The sequence below is a fragment of the Panulirus ornatus genome, chromosome 1, assembly GCF_036320965.1.
Source record: "Panulirus ornatus isolate Po-2019 chromosome 1, ASM3632096v1, whole genome shotgun sequence".
Classification (NCBI taxonomy): domain Eukaryota; kingdom Metazoa; phylum Arthropoda; class Malacostraca; order Decapoda; family Palinuridae; genus Panulirus; species Panulirus ornatus.
Window position 1 is genome coordinate 11,671,705 of NC_092224.1, and position 24,099 is coordinate 11,695,803.

The 24,099-nt window shown below is 42.8% G+C and overlaps 1 protein-coding gene across 2 annotated transcripts in view; it reads right to left on the reverse strand.

Annotated features, from left to right (window-relative positions):
- Nucleotides 1-9,798, reverse strand: part of LOC139754277 (uncharacterized) — a 201,404-nt gene extending 191,606 nt beyond the window's left edge. For both annotated transcript variants that reach the window (XM_071671985.1, XM_071672821.1), the window contains exon 1: nt 8,384-9,798. In XM_071671985.1, coding sequence (XP_071528086.1) covers nt 8,384-9,710 — 1,327 coding nt within the window. In that variant the 5' untranslated portion in view covers nt 9,711-9,798. The remainder of the gene's footprint in view (nt 1-8,383) is intronic.
- Between the last annotated feature and the right edge of the window lie 14,301 nt (nt 9,799-24,099).

Sequence of the window (24,099 nt, forward strand, 5' to 3'; positions counted from 1 at the left end):
CATGGCAGTTCCAACCCCTGCAGACGATAGTGTGGCCCTTGCGTACGATGGGTCAGGTTCAGTGGCCGGGTCATCACACGTGCAGGCTCTTACCGTCGTGTTCCAAGTCAACATACCTCACGATTTTCATGGCCATGATCTAAAAGCTCTGGGAGATGTATACCGGTAGTAAACTTACACGTGTGTGTACGAAACTATAAATCAAACTCTATTTCCCTACCAGCCATCTGTCTGTCATCTCCACGCTGTTCATACCGGTAGGAAACTGGCACACAAAATACACAGCCTCTATAACTAGAGAATAAGTGCGAAATAGATAAAAACGTAGCGAGTGAACTCCAAATGTGAAAGAAAGAAATTCTACTGCCCAAGGTTTTTCTAGAAAGGTGTTTGTTAAAGACAGGATTTATGTCCGAAGGAGAGCCACCTGTGTGGAGGGAGTGTTGCTAGTGCTTCGCCTCAGTGTTAAGCAGGATAAACCCAGCTGGGGTCGTCCTGTAAAACAGTTAAAAGGAAAAGAAAACATAAAGCTAACGCATTTACATGTTTGAAAGAGGTTTCCGGTAGGTGCGCTTCCCCAGAAACATCAAAAAGGCAATTTACATATACGGTCAGGGGAAAAGAAATGGCGACTGGTGATTAAAAGCAAAGTGAAGGAACTGGTTCTAGGAACGAACGAGTGTCCAGGTATCAATCTTTTAATGTGGGAGACTGAAGGGGCGAACCTGCGGTATGAGTGGACCTGCCCTCAGCTTACCACGCCATCAAATGGTTGTGTAGGTTGCTGAAGGCAGCGTCCTGTTGGTGTCTGCCGCAAAGAAGAGACTCCAGGCAAGCAAAGAGGATTTACATATAGTCGTACTTATTTTACCTTCTGACCTCAGTACGACGACTGTGTCCCATAACAACGGTGGCTTGACCATCTATTACCTCGAACACTTAACTTCATGAGTACGAAGTTAGAGATGATAATGATGAACGCTATGTATGATTCAAGCTAATATGTATGAGTATTTGGCGAATACCATGACAATCCTATGAGTACCTGTAATAAGCACCATGACGGAACACCATAGGTTTTAGTATGAGTAACATGACAGCCCTGTATGTATGATTATTTGATGAATACCATGACTCGTCATCAAAGGTATCATTTTGATGAAAAAAAAATAAGCTTCTCAACCTCTTAAGTTGATTACTGAGCTCCATGATTTGAGTGACTAACTCTGATCGTATGTAAAAGACGAATCCATGAGGCACATAACCTCAACAACGGTATGAGTGCTATCAATCAATTCATCGCATTGCTGAGAATCGTATAATCTGGGGTTCAGTTCTGAGTCAAGAGCACAGACATTCAAGTCACTTAAATTCTAAGTTTTTCGTGGGGAAAAAAATCGAAATGAATAAAAAAAAAAAGAGGAGAGAATTTATCCAAATTCCAGCTAGGTCAGTGTCCCCAACACTGGCGCCTGCGTCCTCCAGTCTGCCATCTGGCTCAATGTTATTCCTCAGCGCACCCACTCCAACATTCTACTGAAATCGTTCAGATTTCAAGCTTTTCTTAGCCATTACAAAGTTTCCAAACACGTGCAGTCATTCGTGAGGACACACTGCTGATATCCCTGCACACCATCAGTCTAACAAGAACAGAAGACTAACGAATCTTCCACAGATGTTCTTATAGTTTTGTTATATATATATATATATATATATATATATATATATATATATATATATATATATATATATATATATATATATATATATATATAATATATATAATATATATATATATAATTGGGAGGTGAGTTTGAATGGAGAAAAACTGGAGGAAGTGAAGTGTTTTAGATATCTGGGAGTGGATCTGGCAGCGGATGGAACCATGGAAGCGGAAGTGGATCATAGGGTGGGGGAGGGGGCGAAAATTCTGGGGGCCTTGAAGAATGTGTGGAAGTCGAGAACATTATCTCGGGAAGCAAAAATGGGTATGTTTGAAGGAATAGTGGTTCCAACAATGTTGTATGGTTGCGAGGCGTGGGCTATGGATAGTGTTGTGCGCAGGAGGATGGATGTGCTGGAAATGAGATGTTTGAGGACAATGTGTGGTGTGAGGTGGTTTGATCGAGTGAGTAACGTAAGGGTAAGAGAGATGTGTGGTAATAAAAAGAGCGTGGTCGAGAGAGCAGAAGAGGGTGTTTTGAAGTGGTTTGGGCACATAGAGAGAATGAGTGAGGAGAGATTGACCAAGAGGATATATGTGTCGGAGGTGGAGGGAACGAGGAGAAGAGGGAGACCAAATTGGAGGTGGAAAGATGGAGTGAAAAAGATTTTGTGTGATCGGGGCCTGAACATGCAGGAGGGTGAAAGGAGGGCAAGAATAGAGTGAATTGGAGTCATGTGGTATACAGGGGTTGACGTGCTGTCAGTGGATTGAAGCAAGGCATGTGAAGCGTCTGGGGTAAACCATGGAAAGCTGTGTAGGTATGTATATTTGCGTGTCTGGATGTGTGTATGTACATGTGTATGGGGGGGGGGGGTTGGGCCATTTCTTTCGTCTGTTTCCTTGCGCTACCTCGCAAACGCGGGAGACAGCGACAAAGTATAAAAAAAAAAAAAAAAAAAAAAAAATATATATATATATATATATATATATATATATATATATATATATATATATATATATATATATATAAATATATATATATACGAGTATTTTGGTATATAGATACGTATCATAGATGCGTAGAAAATATCACGCATACTACCGATGTCAAACTCTGCCCCGACCTTGAGTAAGTCGTAACTCGGACGTGGTAAGCGTAAGTTCCCGCAGGTAGAACTCACTGTATATAATCAGTACCATCAGTATGATACATCATCATGTATGTTATCATGGAGGAAGTGAATCAGGAAGACAGAACAACTCCATCCATCACTGTCAGGTACACCGTCAACACTGACGACTGCACAAACACCGCGAGACACCCCTGACGCAGCGCTCCACGCTAGGTCTTCCGAGTGCACACTCGGTGCAGACGAGACGCATCAATCGTGCACAGGAAAGTATGTGAAAGCAAGTCTAATTCCTTATTGTTTAGAAAAGAAGAATATATATATATATATATATATATATATATATATATATATATATATATATATATATATATATATATATGATTATGGGTTTGAAGATCTTTCGTGTCAGTACCCTTCATTTTTTTTGTTACATTCTGTTCTTGAGTACATCTTACATTTCCACCACCGTAAGCACAACACAAGACATCGCCCTCAGTGTAAAGAGGAGTGTAATAGTGTGTGACCAAGGATCGCTTATATCCGAGTTCTTCAAATGGTTTGTGCCAACAATGTCAAAACATGAGGAGTACTCTCGAGCTGTGGCACAGGTGAAAAATTAACTGGACTCACATCACACTGTTGACATCTTGACCACAACGATACGATCATTCATTGCAAGATGGTGCGACCCTTGAGCTTGGCTCTTTAGGTCAAAAGGTCATGTCATAAAACCTATGAAACTTACCATCGTGCTTATGCGTTATAAATATAGTCCTCTGTCGTCATATTAAGCGCTCAAGAAGTTAATTACTATCTACACGTAGAGTCTTTATTTACATTCTACGTTGATATCACATCAAATACTCAGTTATTTCTGAATCCCAAATATGTATTGCTGATAAAGTTTGAAGTTAGAAGACTTTTCACTTGGCTTAGAATGAAATTCCTGATACTTCTTCGAATACTTTGCCTCCGAATCCAATCCCAAATATCACTCGAGGCAGATGACAGTTCCACAAGGACCACACGTCTTTAAAACCTGCCCCATGTCAGACCGCGTGGGCGTACCCTCAATAACAACAGCTTCACCATCGGCAGAAATACACACACACACACACACACACACACACACACACACACACACACACACACACACACACAAATAAAACTGACAGAAGACGCAGGTAACGCGAGAGACAGGGAAACAGCTAAAAGAAAGTTGACATAAGCAACACAGAAGTTACGGGAGAAGATAGTATGAGTTACAGATGATGATACTGAGCGTGAACATAATATATATATATGGATTACATGTGATTGTGCCTCGTAGTCTATCTCAAACTACAAGAACGGAATAGATCATTAAAGACATTGACTTTACGTCTGTACGTGTACAGCATTCCGTGTGGTAGAGCAGTTACACATCCGTGCGGCTGGCCATTACCATTCTTTACGGTCTGCTGGAAATCCAGGAAGATATACGTTAACGGATGAATGTCATGGGGTATGGGATTCCGTCCTGAGAGTGCTCACTTTAACAGAGGTTCTTTCACTCGCCTGCCTCTGCTTCCGGGGTCTGTTCTCATCCCCTGCAGGTCAGTCTGGTGGCCAAACTTACTCGACTGATGGAGGCTGCAGCCAAGGGTTCACACCTGTAAAATCAGTGCAGTGGGCTGTTCCAGTAGACTTGCCAGAGAATTTTCTACTCTCTCTCTCTCTCTCTCTCTCTCTCTCTCTCTCTCTCTCTCTCTCTCTCTCTCTCTCTCTCTCTCTCTACGTCAATCGGCTTCAACATGATACTTATTACCCAAGCCGCCATCACGTTCATGAGGTGAAGGCCATGGAAGGCCATGTGACTCCTCTGGCGGTACCCCAAGCACTTATACTTTTCCCTGGATGGTATCTAAATTGTCTGCTATATCTGTCGCTCCATCAGAGGGATCATTATCGTACGTATGCAGATGACCCGACAAGTCTTCCAGTAATGTTCTTTTCCATAAAAAATGCAGTTTTTCTATGTTGTAATGAATATAGTTTAGCTGCTTTTAACCTGTCTCAGTAAATCACAACATTTAGATTAATATTGCCTTGAAAAGGCCTGTGGCTATTTTCTAGCTCGGCGTTTTGTCTGGCTTCACCAGGTGATGTTAACACAAAGCGTTTTTCAAGCGAGATAAGTAGCAGAACCTGGAACATTGTCACCCCCTAGTGCTTGGTATTCCCCTTGTGACTGGAATAGTGTGCTAGGTTGATCAGGTGAGGATAGCTTGTTGGAGTTAATTGTAAGTGTTCATGTGTATCGTCTAATTCTGGCCACAGAAGCAATTATCTACCTCCCCAAAGACAAGGAAGGGGCAGTAGTGTATAGTATGTTACCAGAATGAAAGACTTGACCCAATTGAAGGTTAGAAAGATTTAAACATGTATCAGACACTTCAGATGCATCTATCTATTCTCACCACATGTGATTTGAGATTTCATGAACAGTTCTCCCAAAATAAAACAACGTGTCTCGTGTTCGTTGTGAACAAACAAACAAAAAAATATGGGTTATGTCATAAGTAAATCTTATATAAATGATAGTTTTTCAGTACAAGATTTGTTTTCTTGCTCTTTTATATGCACCTAACTGCTTCTTCCGCTTTACAAAGGTAACCTCAGGAACAAATAAACAATGGCTTTATTCACACACATCCACCCTCTGTCTATCACGTACGAGCAGAACCCATCATCCACAGTCAGACACCCAACACTACTCCATGGTTTACTTTGACCGCAGACTCTGTGTCATCACTAATACTCGTAATCTAAAGGGATTATCACGGACGATCACCTCCACCTGCACTTTAATGTAGATACTTTTTTTTATAGTTTCAGTACTTGGTACAACAGCTTTTGCTTAAGCATTAACTCTGGGTTCTGTATGCTAAGGTAGCATTATGCGATGTAACAGAACTTTAATAATGTGTAATTGACTTGTTGGAGGTTAATATACTGATATTAACGTGCTTATATTGTCAACTGCGAGGTTAGTGTTGCGACACTTGCATTTTCACCCATATCAGTCTGGGGCTCTCTTTCCTACACTCTTTCACACATTCCCACAACTGCTTCAGCAAAAGTGCCACCCTTCCTTTGCCCTCGCCCTCACGCCAGTGCGATAAAACGCATGTCATCTGAGAACAGAGCATAAAACAAAATTCCAGAGTACAAGCAAAACACTTTCAGATTTTCCGTTATCATTACTAGCGGAGGAGTTACAGATAAATACGATGACAAGTTGATGTAATCTAAGAGATTACAAGAAATGTATATATATATATATGATTAAACCTCACGCTATCCGTCAAAGAAACTCGGTACATCTGTTTCACGAACAATGTTCTTTCACGATAACTGGGATATCAAGGGATATAGAAAAAATATATGTCATTTCATGGGGTGCCAAGCCTCAGGAAGATAAATCAGTGAATGAGGTACCATGTAGGATATGTATTGTCAAATAATCTTCCTAAAAGCATACAACAAAAAGCTTTTGAAGAACTTAACTGAAAGATGAAAATCAATTACATGTAATAAAAAGATATGAAGAAGACATGAAGCTACCACCCAGTAACAGAATAATAATCAAGAAAAATTCCTCTGTTCATCATAGTCAAAATAATTCTTTACAGCCTCGCTGTTTTTGATGCATTAAACACAGGCTCAACATCCATTACTGTAAACTTATCACGCAACACAGTGTGAGCCTCACCATCATGCATGTGTCCAGTTCCTTTATGATATTCTGAAGAACGTAAAAGAGATTGTGACATCAGCTTATCCACCAGGTCTTCGTTATACGTCAATGTGATATTCGACAAATGAAGCTATAAGCTTAATCCTAAGATTTATCTGTTTATTGGATTAGAATTATTCTCGTTTCTCCTGCTGGTATTTGCTACGGTTGGCCATTACTACTGCTGGTCGTAGCTATAGCTGATCGTCGCTACTGCTGGTCGTAGCTATTGCTGGTCGTCGCTAATGCTGGTCGTTGCTACGGCTGGTCTTTGCTACATCTGATCATTGCTATTGCTGGTCGTTGTTATGTCTGGTCATCACTATTTCTGGTTGTTGCTACAACTGGTCGATACTCAAATTACTGCTCATTGCCACTGCTGGTCGTTTGTGCTGCTGGTCGTTGCTACTACCGGTCGTTGCTAATGCTGGTCGTCGCTATTGATGGTCGTAATCATTGCCGGTCGCCACTACTGCTGGTTGTTGCTACTGCTAATATAATGTCAGAAAGGAATATATGCAACATTACTATTTCCCTCCTCGTTTACAATGAAAGTTCATCAAACAAGGAATTCAACGAGTCTTAATGCATAGATAGAAAGATAGATAGATAGACAGACAGATAGATAGATAGATAGAAAGAAAGATAAATAAACCTAAGTGTATATCTTGATACCTTCACGGTTACATGAACTCCGGAAAACATCGAATTTCGTTCGGACGCAAAAAAAGGGACGGCAGAACCCTCCCTCAGTCACACTTCATACAGAACGACCCGAAAGTCTGAACACTTTCCACTGTGGTCTCACCTTGTTTTGCCCCATTTTGGCGAGGGGTCAACGCACTCAATTGTACGCTGATTACGACGCGAAAGTTTTGAAAATACAGTTAAGCAGGTCCACCGGTTGGTGGTACTGCAGCAAACTTGTCATATATATATATATATATATATATATATATATATATATATATATATATATATATATATATATATATATTCAAGATTGCTCTCAAATCCTACAGTCTTGCAAGCATTATAGAATGATGTTCAAGACACGAATACATTACATACAACGTGTGACACACCAGTCTAAAGGGAATTCTCTTTTTTTCTTCCAATTAGCAACAGAGAAAAAGGAATGCTCTGTTGTTGATAACGAAACCCGTACTTCCACGGTCATATCAGCGTTATCAGGGAGGCAGAACAGTGAAGTCTCACCGCACATGTGAAGTAGGATGACACAAGCGAAAACACTGGTTGACTATATATAGGAGGGCCGACTGACCCAGGTATTGGCCCAGCACCAAAATTTCACCTCACTCCTATGAGCCTCAAGACTCAAGCTCAGGAAACGCACCTCCTTCCTCTTATCTTTCTACTCTTCCCCTGTCTCAACCTCTCCTCTTACCCTACCTCTTCTCCACCAGCCGACAGTATCAGACGTGATGCCCTTCCGCTGGGTGATTTATTTCTGGCCAGCGTGGATAAAACCGATATCTTTGATCTGTCATTATGAAATGTCTCGTCATTTTACCCTGCATTATTTGATTATATAGTGGTCAACATCCAACAAGGTCGCTACAAACTCATGTTAACAATGTCATAATATATAATGAGCGAGGTAGTGTGTACAATCTGTAATTTCTTCATTTCTTGCTTTACTGTGAAGCACAATGTTCAATGCAACGCAACGGTCACTGGGACGAGCGGCAGCCTAAGGCGACACTTACTACAGAGTTCACAGAGATCAACGTACGTTTACTCGGCTCTAGTATTGTAAACATGACATTATTAAAGTTATCTTACCTGTTTTGACGAGTTTGAAGGTGACAGAGTTGTGTGCCTTGAGTGTTTCATTACCGGATGGGTGTGTAAGGTCACGGAAGCTGATCTCGCTTGCCATGACGCCTTTCTGAAGGCCGCGAGACCCCGCTAGCCCCCCTTGAATCTTCAAGTTGGCCCCAGCCGCTCGAGCTCCTGCTGTAGCGCTACTAAAACTGCTAGGACCAGGACCACCGTAAGGGGACAGGTCGGCAGCCTTTTGGCTCCCCGAACTGTGGCTACTCCTGCTACTGGGGTGCCTCTGGACAGGGGGGCGCCGTTTGTCCTGTGGGAGATACTCCTGGTGGTGTTTCACACTCTCAGTAAAAGGAAGCTGCTGAGGCTTCACACTCTCAGCAACAGGCGCCTGCTGGGGCTTCACACTCTCAGCAGCAACAGGCAGCTGCCGGGACTTTACAGTGTCCGCAACAGGCAGCTGCTGGGGCCTGTGTGTCCCGCCGCCACTCAGGTAGGACCTGAAACTCTCACTTTTAACAATATGGGATCTGAAGCACTCACTTCCACTAGGCTGAGTCCTGATGTTTCCACTGCCACGCGGATCTTGATGGTTGTCACTGCTTCTGAGATCTTTGGTTCTTAGGCTGTTGAACTTATGGCTATTGCCGACATACACACCACTACCACTGTCAACGGTCAGCTCATCTCGAGTCCTGAAACTACTGCTGCGGGTGACCGAGGACTCCCGCGGGGGTCCCGTAGGACACCCGGACCACGAGGAGCGGTTAGCGATGGTCTTCCCTCCGGCGGACGGCGGACTCAGCAGGACTTTGGTCTTAGCACCAGTTGAAGAGACCGAGGAAGTTTCCGTGGAAGCTGAGTAGGAGGATGGTTGCCGCTGCTCCACCACTATTTCTGGCTGGTGGTGAGGCCGTTGTTGTTTTGGCGGCGGATGCCTCAGAGAACTACTGTAACTGCTACTGCTACTACTATTAGGAACACTGCTAGGCAACTGAGGACTAAGTGGGGAAGTTTGGCTACTACTGGACGCTTTGGACGGTGTCTTTTGAGAGGTGGTTTTCTGTATTTTCAGTTGTTGTTGTTGTTGTTGCTGTTGTTGTTGTTGTTTTTGTTGTTGTTGTTGTTGAGGTGGTGTCGGTTTTTGAGGGTTTGGGAGCAGCTGATTCAAGGGAGGTTGAAGTTGACAGGGAAGTTGTTGGTTAGGTTGGGAAGGAGACAAAACTTCCACAGTGTGCCTCTTATAGCTCTGCTGGGATGACGACGCTGTCTCACGCTTACTTCCTTTCGCACTATTCAGATCTAACAAGTCGTCCAGGGGGAAAATCACATACATTCTCTCCCTCTGCTAGCCATGATCGCGTGCTAGCAAAGGGGACACGACCGGTACCCGCAGCCAAAGCACACTGAGGAAGACGAGAAGCATTCACCGCCGGGCTGCCACTCTGGGCCTGCGCGCCAAAAGCGGGGACAGGTAAGCTCACTCACTCTCCTGCCGTCGTCTTACCGCTATTTTCTGATAATTGTACCAGTATTCCCTCGTCAGCCGTTATTTCTGTACTGCAAATTATCTTCAAGTAGCTAAAGCCACAAATGGGCAACATGAGCAGAGGGTAAATCAGAGAGGTGAAACCAGGAGAAGCAGTTTTATTTCTGGGAGAGCGCGTATAGCAAGTTGGCAGTCTCTCCCAGAGCGCGCGAGCCAGCTAACCGTCCCCCTCCCTCCCACCTCTAGTGTTTCACATGACGTCGGCGAGAGAAGATCGAGCTCGCTCTCCCTCCCGAGCCCTTGCACTTTCTCATGAACTTTTGTTACTATATACTTCCTCTCTCATGCTGCCAATTTGAATTTATCATGATGGATTTTCAGTCTACTAGTTTCTTTTCCCCCCCTAACTCATCAAATACAACACAATCCGTAAGTGTATTTATTCATTTATCAGCTTTTTATCGTAAAAGTTGCGCTTTCATCATCCGGACAATTTATTCATCGAGGAAAAGGTCGCAGTGGTAATTACCCAATCATAATCTAACTGTAATCCCTTAAACGCTAGAGCAGGACAATGCGGCCTTTGAGCACCACGTTGCCTACCCTTGAGCACGATGGTAATACCCTTGCTTATTGTGGCATTGGCCATCCAACGCAAGGATCATAAAGCAACGGTGAATGGGTTTACTACAAGCCTTCCGCCTCAAGTAAGAACTGATCAGTACGGGAATCATTTCATAAAGAGGTAAACTCTATGTACTGACACCTGTTATAACATCCAACTGTCATTACAGTCAGCCACGGATTCAACAGTACACACGCATCTTGTGTAAAATTGCAGTTTCTTTTACATACATACATTAGTATTCTACAAGGGTACGGAGTGTTCTTTATGGCCAACAATAACATCTTAGATGGCCTCCCCCGTGGGCCAGTCGCCCCAGAGCGAAAACGTTCTTCTTCATGGGCACCACATACATTATCTTACGTAGAATATGTGTTTGTCCGTTATAATGTCTTCCCCTCCCAGACTTTCTAAACATGCTAAGCATGAAAGGTGTTGGCGATACTACTACATTCTCTTGATACGAATGTAGAATAGAATGCATACGAGCTAAATGTTTTACTGACCGTGTCTTTATGATGTAGGTTAATCTCAACGGTATAATCATATTACACAAAATTCAGATAGGTCTTGAAGTGTCTGGGTAAGAGATTACATACTGACTGTTAACTCGTGAGGGTACATTCACTGTGAAGAACAAATTTTCTTGAATTTCACATTACAAACAAAAGTATTAATTGCTGAAAAATCATTCTGATCACAGCATCTACGCAGACTGAAGATTTTCCTTCCTTTCTTTCAAAATTATTTCGTGTAACATGTTGCTCTTCAATCGTTTCACCAGCCGTTGTTATGTGAACCATCATTACTCCTCTCCTGCTACTGCGAATTCTCTCGTATCACTCGAGAAGGAACAATAAAATATATATGAATCTACGAAGCGCTTCGACGAAGGCGAAATTTGAATTATCAAGATTCCATCACCACATTTCCTCTACATTCACCAAAGCTGCTAATTCATCTGTACCAAATATCAATTTGGAAATTAATGCTGATGCATTTTCAGTGTTGGAGGCAAACATTTATTTCTTTTACCGTACTGGCTTCCGTCAAGCTAATTTGTTGCATTTACTAATAATTTGCTTGTCCCTTGATACGGTACAATACACCTTATTACAATAAGGAGCCTGGCTGCATTCAGCATCTCAAACCTGTTTACCGCAAAACTTTAAGCATGGGAAAAGTCGCTGTGAAATTATCGTTACTTCAGGGAGCACTGGATTACTCACCTGTTTTATTAATTAAAAGAAGAGGAAACAGATTAATCTTAAATCATGGATACAAACGCTGTATACATTGCGATGCGAAAGTGTGACACATTGTGGCGCCACAATGATCGCAACCTCGAAGACAAAAAGGTACGCGAAGTATATCCCCGTAAAGTGGGATTAATATTTTTCTTGCAACTATAATACGCAAAGTTTTAAGCCTAATTTCCTCGTTGTAGACGCCAGGATGTAACGCACATGAAGCTGGATAGATAACATGGAAAATTTCCCATGCATTATACTTGGATTTTCCAGGTTTTAGGTCTATATCATTTCAGTACCTGGATGGTTTGCAAGCCACATACACCTGTTATCTGGTTGAATCTCTTTCCCTTTAAAGGACATATTTTTGTGGTCAAGAGGCCTAATACCTGTTACGTGGACCTCTTGAAACGAGTACGTGGATGGATTGGATGCTGATATTTGTTGTCTTGATGGATTTCAACCTCTTAAAGAGAGTTCATGAATGGACTGAATGCTATCAGTTGTTAAATGGGTGGCTTCTGATCTCTTAGTCTACCTGGACGCCTGTTCTCTGATCAAGTCTTGAACTCTCTAAGTCCCCAGTATATATCAAGGTGGACCAAGTACTTAGCACTTATTCTCCGGATGAACTCAGATTTCAAACATTGCCTGTATGGGTGCCATGAGTTGCTTTAAATACAAGTAAAAGCTTAGTTCTATAAATTCATACGTCATATCATACTGAACTCCACAACTAGATGTCGGGACTAATCTAAAGTCTTTAAAATTGGATAATGGCATCAACGTAATCTCTAAAATTGGATATATATGTAGGCTGAAGGTCACACATTATAGCCAAAGGGGAATTCCAACTTTTAATATTCGGAACTCTAGTTAAACATCTATATCTTATGACATCGATCATTTGACAGTTTCATGCCTCTAGCACGGAGTAGTTACGGGGATCCAGTCCTTCCAATTCGCTCCTTAACATAATTTGAATCCTACAGCTGGAGTTAGACACTCTGCCTCTCTACCTTTAGGATAAAATCTAGAAGTATATTTCTAGATGCAATCACTCCTTGAAACTAGAAATCTGGCCTTTCACGTTCGTTAACAGATGAAACATCACAAAAGGTTTTAACATTAACGAGGAAAACAGAACCAGTTATGGAAGTTATGTTTGTACCGACACTAAAAAGAGATTTCCGCTGGTGCTCTTTGGTACAGCAACACCTGAGAGCATGTCCATGGGTGTGACAACAGTCCCTTGTTGTTACAGTCAATAACATGACCACCGTTGATTTTGGTGGCAATAATAACCGCGCCGTCAAAGACATCAGTAACGACAGCTTCCCTTTAACGACATCTGTGAAACAAAATCCTCGTAATCCTGTAACTGTAGTCGGAGAAATCAACAGTATAAATGAAATGGCCAACAGAAATAACAGTACTGATGGTGAATTCAACAGAAATAACAATCCTGATAGCGTCATCACATATACAACCGTTCATTCTGTGTGAACGGAACCAATAAAACTCCGACCAGCTCTGTAAACGGGAAAAGAGGAACAGCATTCTGTAAATCCAATCCAAACAGCATATCCTCTATCGACATCAACATCCATGAACAGTCCTGTTTGTGCTGCAGACTACCACAATACAGGCAGCGACAACGGTCTGTTAAGGGCCATCATTACCAATACTATTTCCACTGTCAACTGTTAATGTTGTCGACACTAACATCAATCCCCGTTAGTGCCAATAACACTTGCATTAGTCCCGTTGGCACTTTCGACATTCCCCATTAGTGCTAATGGTGGCAACAGAAATCTCCCCGTGATAAAGAAAAAAAAAAAAGAAAAGATATCCCAGCGTCATCATTGATGGCAACAGGTAATTCCGGCGTCGCCACAGATGGTAACAAGTATTCCAGCGTCGCCATAGATGGTAACAGGTATTCCGGCGTCGCCATAGGTGGTGACAAGTATTCCGGCGTCGCCATAGATGGTAACAGGTATTCCGGCGTCGCCACAGATGGTAACAAGTATTCCAGCGTCGCCATAGATGGTAACAGGTATTCCGGCGTCGCCATAGGTGGTGACAAGTATTCCGGCGTCGCCATAGATGGTAACAGGTATTTCGGCGTCGCCATAGGTGGTAACAAGTATTCCGGCGTCGCCATAGATGGTAACAGGTATCCCGGCGTCGCCATAGATGGTAACAGGTATCTCGGCGTCGCCATAAATGGCAACAGGTATCCCGGCATCGCCATAGATGGTAACAAGTATTCCAGGGTCGTCATAGATGGCAACAGGTATCCCGGCGACACTATAGAAGGCAGCAAGTCTGGGTAATGCCATATACAATTCTACTGGCAACGGTAATGCATAAACTTTGGTGCCATTCATTCCTGACTGTGCCATTGACGGTAAGCACTAACCCGTTGCTGCCAGTCAGTCAGTTCCACTGTTCCTCCATCAAGTCCCGTTAGTTTCATCAACGGTATTAGCCAAAACGTCCGTTGGTGTGTTCAACAGAAGCCTTACTAGGGAAAATAAAAGGTATCCCAGCGTTGCCAAAGATGGCAATAGGTATATCCGACATGTCCAAAAAAAAAATGGAGACACATTTGGGAATTGCCATAATTGCCATAAACCACGATATTTGATTCCCAGTTGTGCCTTCATTGTTAACAACAACACTATTACTGGCAGTAAGTCAATACTCCCAGCAATCTACCAACTCCCGTTAGTACCATGAACGGTATTGACCATCTCCCGAGAACCAACAGGTCACTAATGTACACAATAGCCATATCATATACAAATATCCCGTTCCCAATTACTGTCTTCTTTCTCAAAACAGAATATTGCTCAAGTATCTCTTTTCCAAGACCGAATATCGCATGAAAGTATCTCTTAAATGCCATAGAGTATTACAGATGCGTCTATCTCTCTCCCACAACAACATATTGTATGAGTATCTCTCTCTCTCTCTCTCTCTCTCTCTCTCTCTCTCTCTCTCTCTCTCTCCACGCCACAATATATCGTATACGCGTCTCTCTCGGCTCAGTATATCGTAAGTGCGTCTGTCTCCCACCACATGCTACCACAAAAGTGTGATCCCTTCACATCAGCGTACCTCATGCATGTCCTAACCACCACCAATCACTGCATAAGACATTGGATAACTATGTCCTCCCTACCACAAAGTAACGTATACGAATATCCCTTACTCGTTACTGGGTTCTTCCCCACGTCCAGTAACGCATTTATTTGTCCATCCCACCACAGAACACTTGAGTGAACGTCTTTCTTTCCCACCACTAAATAACGCGTCCATGCGTTGTTGTTTTTCCCTACCACACGTTGACGAGTTAGTATGTTCAATACACCACACAATAACATTGCAAAGTATCCTCATCAAACAATGCCACACTAAAGTGCCCATCCCTCCACACGCTACAGCAGTGAAATGTGTTTCCCTCCATACAATACAGTACAAGAGTGTCCTTCCCACCACACAATACAACACGAGTGAGTCCTCCCCACCACACAATACAACACTGGAATGTCCTCCCCACCACACAATACAGCACTAGAGTATCCTTCCCACCACACGTTACAGTGCTAGAGTGTCCTTCCCACCACACAGGATGGATCTAAAACGTCTTGTGTGCTACACAGTTAAGGTCTACCATGTCCTTCCAACCCACAGTAAGAAATCTACAGTAGATATGATGAGAAGAACAGACAGAACAGTTGATATTCTTTTTGTTTTATAGGGACATTATAAAATATATCTATATGAAATGAATACCTAACTGGCTATACGGCTGTGCAAGTAGAACAGAACGTAGGGGTAAAACCATCAGGGAGGTTGGAGGAATGAATGGAGGTATGAGAGAAAGGAGGAGGTACAGATGTACTTGGTGATAGTGCATTTCCTGTTTAGAGAAGGTGTTGTGTGGGATGCATTCTTGCAGAGCTGCTACGACGGATTGGATACCCACAGGAGAGGATCCTCTTCAGATATAAAGGATTCCATGAACTCTTTGGTGTCACCAGCCACATGACCTTGACATTATCCATCATCAGCCTCAGCTGTGACCCGGGTGTAACACCACATAAGAACATGAACCTCACGCGAGCTACAGAATCTGACTTAGACTCTAATTCAATACAATAACTAAAGGCCAAAAGATGGGACTCAGAAAATTAAAAACAAACTTTAACACCGAAAAGGAACAAAAGCTCCACTGGCTGTTTCAGTAACGCTGAAAGAAGTTGGTGGGATACATGACAGGCGCACTCCAACAGAGAAAGTCCGTCGCAAACTTCGTAATTACATCACACACGGCCGTTGAGTTCCTTGACCAGTTTTATGTCGTCTTCATCAAACCAGTTCTCATATCCTAGAGAGAACAAATTTGTGAATAACTAGACAGTGTGGTTACCACAATGCGCTCCTCATATAAACCGACGGATCCTTGCGAATCAACGGTAGGGCTGGTGCGGTGTATACCAATCACATTCACTTCCAGCAAGAGAAACTTAGCTCTTGTGTTTCAGCGTTACTCACACTGAACTGTATGATGTGCTTATGGCACGGATGAACATTGCCCGACTCTAAAGTCATGCTGTACTCCTCTTTGACTGCAAGTCAGCTCTTGCAACACCCTCAGGAGAAGGTGTTGCCCTGCAAGAAGCTCTTCCATCTACTATTGACTCCCTACTTTTTGAAGCCTTTGATAATATAATGCTCTAAATAACCAGTTTCTATAGGTATCAAGACTTATGAGTCATGCTGATAACTTTTCTAGAAATGCTTCTCTTATCCCAGGTCCTTCCACCAGCCTTGGTCTAATCAGAGCCAAAGACGGCACCGTTCTCATCGCAAAGTTCCCCTAAGGACGTAGACCTCATAGGCTTGGTAGCTGTGGTATCTACTATAACGGATGCTCAAGGTTCAAGAAATAACATGATGGAAAACACAGAATCTACCAGGCAGCGTGACATTATGGCCACCAGAAAACGCCTAAGTTATAGGTATATTTAACAAGTCACGAGAACCTTTGAGTATTAAGAGTGTTGGTTTGATCTGCACCTCATAGACACACAGACGATCACTACATTGACGATTGTACTAATTTCAGTGATTTCAGGCCCCAAGGCTCCTTGTTTCGAGAACTTTATGATTATTTTCCTGAGAGTAATATACTCGAGGTGATGTCACCCAGATTTGCTATGCTCTGAGCTATAGCTACATCTGGTTACAGGGAAATATGCCACATGGTTTCATGTGACCATCATTATCATACTTATACAAATCATGAATTCTGAATTTGATGTACTCTGATACTTCTGGTTGACATCACAGTATATTTCCCTGTATATTACCAAAACTGTATGCCTGTATGTATATAGGTACACCTCCTATCATCTCGCTCTGTACTATACCAACCATGACTTCATTTTCATTCCAGCGTAATGAAAGCCCTCTGGGTCTCAGGGCACACGTGGGCCCTCCTGTCACTCATCTATGTTTATGTACAAATCTACTGCACGCTCTGTGCTTGGCCCCAACTATCTCCAGCTATATGCCCTTCTACCACTCTGCTCACAAATGTTATTTCTTTGCGACTGCCAAAATCTTTTTTCATATTCAACCGTCAGTGTTTCTTTATATCCTCCATAGTGTATGTACCATGTAACTGACGTACCCTGAAACTCCTCAGTATCACTACCATTTCATGTCTACCTTGTATATTGTGTACCCATGTCTTATTTATATTTGCTTGCCACTGTAAAGTTGGTACGGTTACCAAGGTTGATAACGTGTACTGAAACTAACCCTGATCCTTGTGTATGTATGTACCGTGTGACCTTCCTTTGTATCATATCAATACCACTGACGTTGGTGGTCCTTATCTGACTAGTTGGGGACCTGGAAACAGCTGTCAATCCTTCTATATATCGACGTATTAAACCCACTACATGTTCTCAACTTGCCGCCACCTACCCTTCGCCATGTACTCTTCACCCACAATATCATTCACATCCTTCGTCTGCGTGTATCTAGACAAATAAGGATTTCCATACTAAAAAATCCTTGAAAAGATTATAGGTCAATAAGTGACCTGTTACGTTTCTTCTCTCTCTCTCTCTCTCTCTCTCTCTCTCTCTCTCTATATATATATATATATATATATATATATATATATATATATATATATATATATATATATATATATATACGTTTATGTTCTAAAAAGCTCCCATAAAGCATCAATTGACTGACATCACAACAGGGTTTGACATAAAAATCAGCTAATAAGAATGATTCTTTACCTAACCCAAGCATCGAAACCCTAATTATACCTCCCACCAGCAGGGAGCCGAGATAAGACGGGACAAGTTCTCAGAAAGAAAGGAACTTGGGTTTCTTCAATCAACCTTTCTCGTTTTTTTTTTTTTTTACTGTGATCCAATTCATAGACTAAATATGGACTCATGGTATATCGGTAGCGCTGTAATGTTGACGCAAAATCAAAGGAATGAATGCGACAACCCAAGTCAAATCCTTTTTTTTTTTTTTCATATCGCCAGGGTCGAGCAACCAGTCAAGATCCGGCGGCTGGTCAAACAGAACCCTCATTAATTCTCAACACAGACCAGCTCCACACACACACACACACACACACACACACACACACACACAAAGGGACAGAAAATCCCTTGAATGTAAATGTGGTAAAGCCAATAAACACGTTCCCCCATATTCCCCTTGTGTTCCCTCTTCATCCTGCGTATTACCCTGAGCTCCTACGGGTTGGGCTGTATCTTCGCGTGCGTATGATATATTCCCTTCACGAACTGCGTCACAGGAGGTCCCCAAGGGTTCCACAAGCCTGGCTGTGTTCCTCGTGCTTCCTCCCGTTCGTCACGTGTCCTCGTCATCACAGACATCACACGCGTTCAATCACGGTTCACTGCGTGTACCTGTGTTCTCCATGGGTTCCTTAATATCCCAATGCACTCAGTATTGTTCGCCTGTGTTTAACCATTTTCTTTGATGTTCCTTTTGCTAAGTTGCTCATGTTCCTTCGTCTTCCACGTGTTCACGTACATTACTCACCCTCCTTCATGTCTCTCCCGTCCACCTGTGTTACCTATACTCTTCCACATCTTTCGGTGTGTACTTACGTCATTCATATTCCTGCATGTGTTTCTCCCGTCATCCCCGTTCCTCCAATGTTCCTTGTGTTCCCCTGTCTAGAGCCTGGTCTTCCCCACATTACCTGCTTCACGTTGTCTCCTCGGGTTCTTTAATATTCCCCCACGTCCTTTTGGGTTCTTTATGTTATCCCCGGATCCTCTAGGATTCTGCAATGTTCCGCGGGATCTCTCGGGTTCTTAATAGCCCCCGGGTTCCCTCGGGATCTGAAATGTTCCCCAAAGTTCTCTCGGACTTTTTAATGCCCCTCGGGTACTCTTTGGTTCTGTAATGTCCTCAAGTTCCCTCACATTATCCAGTCTCCCTCCCCCTTCTATTATGCTCCATCTTCTTTCCCCATTTCTCTTCTTCGTATTCCTATAATTATGCACATTCAACAGGGTTCCTCGAGTTATTGGTTATGTGTTATCTCATATTCCACTGGTCTCCACATTTTCTTATGCTTCCCTGTGTTTAAATGTGTTCTCTTATGTCTCCCTTGTTCAATGAGGTCACTCAATTTCTCCTGTGTCCTCCTGTGCTCCACAATATCCCCTCATATCATCCCCTTCATCATATCCCTATCTCCTCATGTTCTTCTGTTTTCCTCACTTTCTCTCGTCTTGCTGAAAGTTCACATCAGTTCTTTCACGGTCCTTTGTGCTATCTTATGTTACTTTAACCTCCACCCTTCATGTACATGCCTCCCCTAACAGCGATAAAGCTCTGTTCTCCCAAATTTGATCACGCATCCTGTTTAGAATGAATATTTCACACTGTTCAGCAATACGCCGGGACATAATCACATGCAAATAGAATCACAGAAATAATAGTGAAGGAATTTGTACTTGTATTGAAGTAATGATTTATGATTTTCATGGTCATGCAGAATACAATCAAGCGTTGATGACATTCAATGTATCTCAATTTCTTTTTCACGTCGGCTAGAATTCCAAACTTCTTGGTTTTTGAGAAGTCGAGTGTTGCAATGGTATATATATATATATATATATATATATATATATATATATATATATATATATATATATATATATATATATATATATATATATATATATTTTTTTTTTTTTTTTTTTTTTTTTTTGCTTTGTCGCTGCCTCCCGCGTTTGCGAGGTAGCGCAAGGAAACAGACGAAAGAAATGGCCCAACCCACCCCCATACACATGTATATATATACGTCCACACACGCAAATATACATACCTACACAGCTTTCCATGGTTTACCCCAGACGCTTCACATGCCTTGATTCAATCCACTGACAGCACGTCAACCCCGGTATACCACATCGATCCAATTCACTCTATTCCTTGCCCTCCTTTCACCCTCCTGCATGTTCAGGCCCCGATCACACAAAATCTTTTTCACTCCATCTTTCCACCTCCAATTTGGTCTCCCACTTCTCCTCGTTCCCTCCACCTCCGACACATATATCCTCTTGGTCAATCTTTCCTCACTCATTCTCTCCATGTGCCCAAACCATTTCAAAACACCCTCTTCTGCTCTCTCAACCACGCTCTTTTTATTTCCACACATCTCTCTTACCCTTACGTTACTTACTCGATCAAACCACCTCACACCACACATTGTCCTCAAACATCTCATTTCCAGCACATCCATCCTCCTGGGAGGGTATTGATCTCATGAGAGGGTGAAGGCATGTACAGAGCATCAGATTGGGGAAGAGCAGTGTGGTTTCAGAAGTGGTAGAGGATGTGTGGATCAGGTGTTTGCTTTGAAGAATGTATGTGAGAAATACTTAGAAAAGCAAATGGATTTGTATGTAGCATTTATAGATCTGAAGAAGGCATATGATAGAGTTGATAGAGATGCTCTGTGGAAGGTATTAAGAATATATGGTGTGGGAGGCAAGTTGTTAGAAGCAGTGAAAAGTTTTTATCGAGGATGTAAGGCATGTGTACGTGTAGGAAGAGAGGAAAGTGATTGGTTCTCAGTGAATGTAGGTTTGCGGCAGGGGTGTGTGATGTCTCCATGGTTGTTTAATTTGTTTATGGATGGGGTTGTTAGGGAGGTGAATGCAAGAGTTTTGGAAAGAGGGGCAAGTATGAAGTCTGTTGGGGATGAGAGAGCTTGGGAAGTGAGTCAGTTGTTGTTCGCTGATGATACAACGCTGGTGGCTGATTCATGTGAGAAACTGCAGAAGCTGGTGACTGAGTTTGGTAAAGTGTGTGAAAGAAGAAAGTTAAGAGTAAATGTGAATAAGAGCAAGGTTATTAGGTACAGTAGGGTTGAGGGTCAAGTCAATTGGGAGGTAAGTTTGAATGGAGAAAAACTGGAGGAAGTAAAGTGTTTTAGATATCTGGGAGTGGATCTGGCAGCGGATGGAACCATGGAAGCGGAAGTGGATCATAGGGTGGGGGAGGGGGCGAAAATCCTGGGAGCCTTGAAGAATGTGTGGAAGTCGAGAACATTATCTCGGAAAGCAAAAATGGGTATGTTTGAAGGAATAGTGGTGAATATATATATATATATATATATCGAGCAGATAAAACCCAGAGTGGTGACCACAGTGAAGTTCGACATATAGAATGCAAGTCTAGACAAGGTTTGAAACTTTGTCTCTGGAAAGACATATGAATAAGCAAAGGGCTAAAAGGGGTGGGAGTGGGGACTGGAAATCCTCCCCTCCAGTTTTTTGGGATCCTATGTGTCAGTGACGCTCTCGAGGTCAAATGTCGACCTGGTCTAACCCTCCCTCCAACCCTCCCAGTTGGATACTTGGATTGCACGTGGTTGGACCCACCATCCTCACATAAGCCTGTCTACTTCCATTGACTATAACTGTGAAGGAGATGTAAATCGGATAACTTTACCAGTGAACCAGTGAGTCAGGGTGAGTCTCTCGCGAGGCTGTGGTCGCCTTACATATAATCCGACCACTGAAACAGTGAATCAGCGACTCAATAAGAATTCCCACGAGGGTCAGAAGAGCGATCACCTGGTGCAAACACCATAACACTGACGAATACCAGCACCAGCACCAGCAGGGTCCTCACCATGCCACCACACCTGACACCGCCCCAGATCCCACTGACCGACGTCCGTCACCACCACATTCCACTGTACCAACCAGTGCTCGTACAGACAGATACAAGAATAGTCTCGTACCTACTGTTGTGAATACAATAAGGAATCCACGAACATATGCACAGCTAAGCGAGGAAATAGCTTAGCTTTCTCATAGTTATATTAACTACTATATTTCTCTAACGCAACCAACATGACCTTATTCATTTCTTAATGTTCACTATCAAATACATAATGCATGTCAACACAATGTTACTGTAAGTCAACCAATATATAAAAATTACATCATCTAATGTACAAATAATCACCATTAAATGCATAATGTATAAACTGTAGAATCTACTTTATAAAACTTCTTGTACTATGTAGATATACCTCAGTCATGTGCTCATCAATGCACAGAAGTATCCAGCCCCACCTTGACCGTGGCTCTTATATGATTAATTAACCAGTTACTATTAAGACGTTCCCCGCCCCCTCAAGGCCTCTAATTTCTCAACTGATTATCTTTAGCCGAGTGGCTGCCTGAATTCAATAAACCGTCCTTTATTCTATTTTGTAATTATTTACACACACACACACACACACACACACACACACACACACACACACACACACACACATACTTCCTGTAACGCAAGCACCCAGGAGATGACAACCCTCCTCATCCATCTTCATTATCTTCGAGAATGAGGATGAAGAGGAGGTGATGAAAGACAACGGGGGACGATGAAAGAAGAGAATCATGAACAGAAATTGGAGAAGGCGGAGGGGCAAGAAGGAAAAAAAGAAAGAACAGTGAAGACAGAGAGGAGGAGGAGGAGGAGGAGGAGGAGGAGGAGGAGGAGTAAAGAAGGTTTTCAAAAACCTTCAGGCAAATGTTTCTCTGTAATGACAACCTCGTCGGCGCCGTCACCACCGCGAGAGAAACTGGTCCTCCGACCTCGCCACTCACCTCAGGCAGGCGAGACAAAAATGACACACACGACAACTATGCGTGATCAGCTGGACCGCGTATTGTTTACCTCCCCACCAGCCATAAAGAACCACCTTGTATATCTTCGGTATTTCTTTTTTGCATGTGGCGTGTATTCTCCATCACAACTGATGTGTGTGTGTGTGTGTGTGTGTGTGTGTGTGTGTGTATCTAACTTCACGAGGGCAGGATTTGCTATCTACTCGTCTCTTGTGAGTGTTACACGCTGACACCCTCCCTCCGCCTTCATCAAGGCCCCCATCGAGCAGGAGAGCGTAGTGTATAAAGACAACAGTCATGCTACGGGCGGTCACGGCGGAGAGCGTCCACACCTCCCGTTTTCAAGAGAATAACCTGGTTCCCATCGACGTCTGAATGGAAGCAGTACACACATAGCTAACGTAAATCTCCAACACACAGTTCCTTAACAGTCTACCAGCGGCACTAACGTTCGCAGCAGCAGATTCCTTCTTCCTACACGTTTCTCTCACAACAATTAAGATACACAGACTGGCACTGAGTATGACACGTATCAGACTACTTCTTCTGTCGTCTGATGCCCACAGAATATTCTTTCCTTGGAATACGCTACTGGAGGCTAAATGCTGAATCTGCTCATCTCATAAACTGAAAAACAAGTTAATTGTTCCTCGGATGTCTTTCCCAAAAAGTGAATCATAATCTCGTGCTGACGGTACTGCTCCTTGGTAATGTGATATGAAAGACGTAAGAATGACAAGAAAAGTATTCTGTCTAAGGCCGTCGTCCCATATCATATGGAGTTACAAAGATATTGAAATAAAATCGTTTAATTTCTCATATCACATTTTGAACGAAGATTCTCAGTCAGATGGCACAATGATTCACCTCGACATCCGCCGACTCGGCCTCCCCCTCCGCCACCCCCTCACCTCCTCACCGGGAATATGCTAGTGCCTAAAAAAACAGAGAGAGAAAAAGAAAGAAAGAAAGATTTGTCGCCTGCTTGCACCCACACCAACAGCCAAGAAGTTTCGCCCAGGACACAACACAGCCAAGCATAGCCTCAGGTGTTATTTTTGCAGCGTGTTAGTTCCTCGGTGCGACTGTACTAGATGTTGCACAGACTCATGACCCGA